Below are 4,045 nucleotides of genomic sequence, written 5' to 3' on the forward strand. Positions count from 1 at the left end.
TACTCTCACTGTCTCACTCTCTCATACATGCCAATTCTACTCTGGGTTTATCAGCCTCAGTGTCTGGAATACATCTCCAGGCTTTACTGTAGGTTCCTGCTTGGAGTTCACAGCTGATAGGCCTCTCTGTGGAAACATAGGAAAAAACAGGAAGTGACAGACTATGTAGACTACTTGCAGTGGCAAGAGAAATCCATTATGTCAGCACTGCGGATATGCTCAATCACAATAGATCAATCAGTTCAATGCTAGCAGGAGCAACCTTCGGATGAAAGTCTGATGCCGTCTGGCAAAACGTACAGAAGTATCTGCTGCCATACCACCAGACTTCAGGCTTCTTTCCTCATGCTATGAGACTGCCCAATCATCCTCAACACTCCAACATAAAAAATAGCTGTTATCCTTTTTTTACCGTTAGCTAGTTCACTCAGTTAGCCGTGCATCTAGAGTTTTGTACAACACTATGCTTGAAGCATCCGGGCAGTGTTGGTGCTTACAACGCTACATTAGGACGGGCCAGGGCAAGCTGGTTGTCATGCTAATTTCCATAGATATTTATGAAACATACAATGACCTTATGTTATTATAACAGTTTATCTTCACATTCTGTGGATAATTTTAGAAACACGTTTTGTTACATATTGCACCTTTAATATTTTATATCGTACAAACATTAGGCTACTCAGTAATGTTCAGTGATCATCATGTTGAAAAGGAATACTTCATCGAGCAGCAACTAAATGGTTTACTTTTTGACAAATATGTGCTTTAGCTGTTTAAGCTATTAGCTTCACAGACTGACAAGAAATGTACAATTTTGGACCCTGTAGGTACAAAATTGAGTTTTAAGGGTGACAACGATATCATGTGTGTGAAAGCTGTCCACCATTTGCACTCAACAAATACCAAGCGAACCCACTTGCTGGCCATCTGCCTTTTATTGAAGTGAGGATCATTTCGGGAGAGAGGAGTTACAGTTTTTGAGCAGCAGAAGGGCACAGCTAATACTGCTGTTACACATAGTAATGCGCCTTCTTCAATTAAATCCATCTTTGGTCAAGCAATTATAGTACAGACACCAGTACACAGGGATCACAATAAGCAGAAAACAACCAAGAGATATATTTTGTAGTGTCTGCAACAGAATTAGCTTTTGAGTAAATGTCAGGGTGGTGATAGCAACTTTAGCTGCCAACTGACTGAATTTTCACCTCCTATAACTTAAAACACAAGTGTTTCAAAATGTGATAAATTTTTTAAAGCAATAAAAAATGCATTGTTCAGGCCTTGTTCGCATTGGTTCACTTGTGACCAATTTTGTGTCACACTCTTTGCTCCCTTTGACCTTAACAATACAGACATCACTCACAAGTAAGGTTTGCATTAGACCATGAAATTAAGTAGCTCACTGGATGCATATTTCTAATATAACCCATTGCAGAGAAAAGATAGATAGATAGATAGATAGATAGATAGATAGATAGATAGATAGATAGATAGATAGATAGATAGATAGATAGATGCAATTATTATTATTATTATTATTATCATTATTATTATCATTACTATGTGATACTGAATAATTGTATATAATACAGCCTTAACTCCAAAAAGTTGCTTTAAGACACCATGTTTCTGGGAACATGTATACACAGTCACTGATGACAAGATATTATTATTTGCACAATGTGATAACTTACCAAACAAACTATTTTGCTGATGTCATTGTTTCCATTCCATGTATAGCCTTAAAACAAACACATGCACTTTTTCTTTAATCTTTCATCTCCAGTATAATGACATTATAGACTGAGATTCTTCAACACCTTAGACTGCAAAGGCCCTTCCCTTTAGCCTCACAAAGCACAAGCAGGAGTTGATGACAAAATCATTAATATGCTTTTGTATCAACTTTGAACATCAGTCACTAGTGATAAACCTCACACGTTTTATAAACAGGAAGAACTCGTCAAGCACGGAGACCAGCCAAGCGCCAAACCAAGAAAAGGGCCCTTCAAGCGGACCTAAGATGCATTATTGAGTTAAAAGGATAGATGAAAAAAAGATCCAATTGTAAGCAACTATCAGCCAGAGAGATCAGCAAGGCGTCCTATCTGACGCCCCATCTCTGGAAAAGAGTAGTGAAAAGCCAGGGGGAAAATGCAACGGCGGCCTCGGCGCTGCCTCAGACAGAAAACAAATAAAAAAGATCCAATTTTAATCTTTATCTGAGCTCACATCGGATCGCTGGTTTATCTCTGTTCACATCGGCTTTTTCAGAGAACACTGACGTCTCCACAACAGAATTAAACAGGAAGCCACGGCTACAGTTTAGCTGCCAATGGACAAAGCTTTCTTTACAGGCTAATACAATAAAACTTTTTCATATTCATACACAGTCTAGATAGCGAGGCAGCCAAAGTGGCACTTCGGTCATTTACAAAAGCGGCTTAAGAAAAAGTTCAGACTACATCACTCACACTGAGAAAATATTGTAGCTGAAGTCAAAGTAGCTTATTTAAGGTCTAGGATGTGTGTTAGGTGATATTTGCCCATAAAATGGTGCCATAAAACTACCGCTGAGACAGACGAGCATTACAGTTGGCTTGTGTACTCCTTCCTAACTTGCCAGGGACCCTGGGTTCAGACAGGCGCCGCACACAACATGCGGCGTCTTCCCAGAGCGCGCGTGGTTTCCCATACTACTCACAACATCTAATAATCAAATAGTGCAGTACTTACGCTTTATCTGCCGGGGTTTGCTCTGCTTTCTCCGCGACATGGCTGCTCTTCCCTGTGACCAGGAGACCGCTTGGACGGAGTGATAGAAGCGGTCTGGTTCTTCTGTTTTCCTTTTCTTGTCTCTCTCCCCACCGTTTACTGCTGCGACGCTGCGCTCCGATCAGCGACCGGAGAGATCCGCATGACCCGCCTGTACTTTGATATCTATTGCCACGACAGCTAACGTAGTGCTACCTGTAGCTGAGCGCGCTGACTTGTTACTGCCCTCCGTCTGTTCTTCCCAAAGGTGCCTTGACCTCACCTTTCTCTCAGTTTGCCTGCTAACGTTATTCCTACTCTGGGCGCGCCTCCACCACAGCCGCTCGCGCGTCTTCAGTGAGCACAGTTGCCTGTTCTCAGAGAAATACTAATACTGGAAATTATCAGCAACTGTATGGAGGTCAGCGGAGTGGCAGCTATTATTTTCTGTCAAGTTTCCTTTCGCCGGTCCGCCCCCTTGTCCGCTCGCACTGCCTCTGAAGAGAGGAGCCAGACACTTTCAGTGGAGCACGGGCGCTACAGTCAACTCTGCTTACTACTGAGGAGACACCGCGCCTATGGAACGCCCCTTACGTCTGACGTATGGCACCGCACTCGTCTTCTATTGGTTCACCCCTCTCCCATGTAAAGCAAGCATTATTTTAAAGAAATACAGAAAAAATAAAATAAAATAGCCTTCACATTTCAACTGCGTGTTTTTTCAGTAACTACAAATAGGCAATATAAAACATGTATATATCAATAATATATTTTCGAGCAGTTTCTATTTTTGTTTGTACCAATGTTGTAAACTTTTACATGTTCTACATTACACAGTCTGCAATGGGAGGCTAAGGAACTTCTGAGGTCCCAATGAAATTCTCAAAATATTTGACCCTGTCCAAATTATGATTTTTCCTGAGCAGTGTGTCACCACAATTAATGTGGTGAATTATGCAGTGAATTCAATACATATCAAGTGTGTAATACATGGCATTGTTGAGTGCTTTCATTGTTCTTTGATTCCTCTGAAATGTTGATACAAACATGAGATTAGCAAGGATTTAATTTTGGGTTGACGACAGATTCACTTGGTTTCCTGCATGGAAGACTCAGATTTAAGAAATCAGCTTACAACAGGTATCTACTGTACAATAAACAAAAGCAGTTTTAGACTATGTGGAAGGTTTGGGGACACACACGTAAATGGATTTATCAATGAAACACTAGAATATTAACAGAAGCTGAAGGGACATTTGAGGATTGAGTGTTCCCACTGTTTCAT

The 4,045-nt window shown here is 40.9% G+C and overlaps 1 protein-coding gene across 2 annotated transcripts in view; it reads right to left on the reverse strand.

The window, feature by feature from the left end:
- zfpm1 (zinc finger protein, FOG family member 1) overlaps positions 1-3,304 on the reverse strand; it is a 127,707-nt gene extending 124,403 nt beyond the window's left edge. For both annotated transcript variants that reach the window (XM_037106413.1, XM_037106411.1), the window contains exon 1: positions 2,743-3,304. In XM_037106413.1, the coding sequence (XP_036962308.1) occupies positions 2,743-2,782 (40 nt within the window). In that variant the 5' untranslated portion in view covers positions 2,783-3,304. The remainder of the gene's footprint in view (positions 1-2,742) is intronic.
- Positions 3,305-4,045: the final 741 nt, after the last annotated feature.

This window comes from Acanthopagrus latus, chromosome 8 (assembly GCF_904848185.1).
Source record: "Acanthopagrus latus isolate v.2019 chromosome 8, fAcaLat1.1, whole genome shotgun sequence".
Taxonomy (NCBI): domain Eukaryota; kingdom Metazoa; phylum Chordata; class Actinopteri; order Spariformes; family Sparidae; genus Acanthopagrus; species Acanthopagrus latus.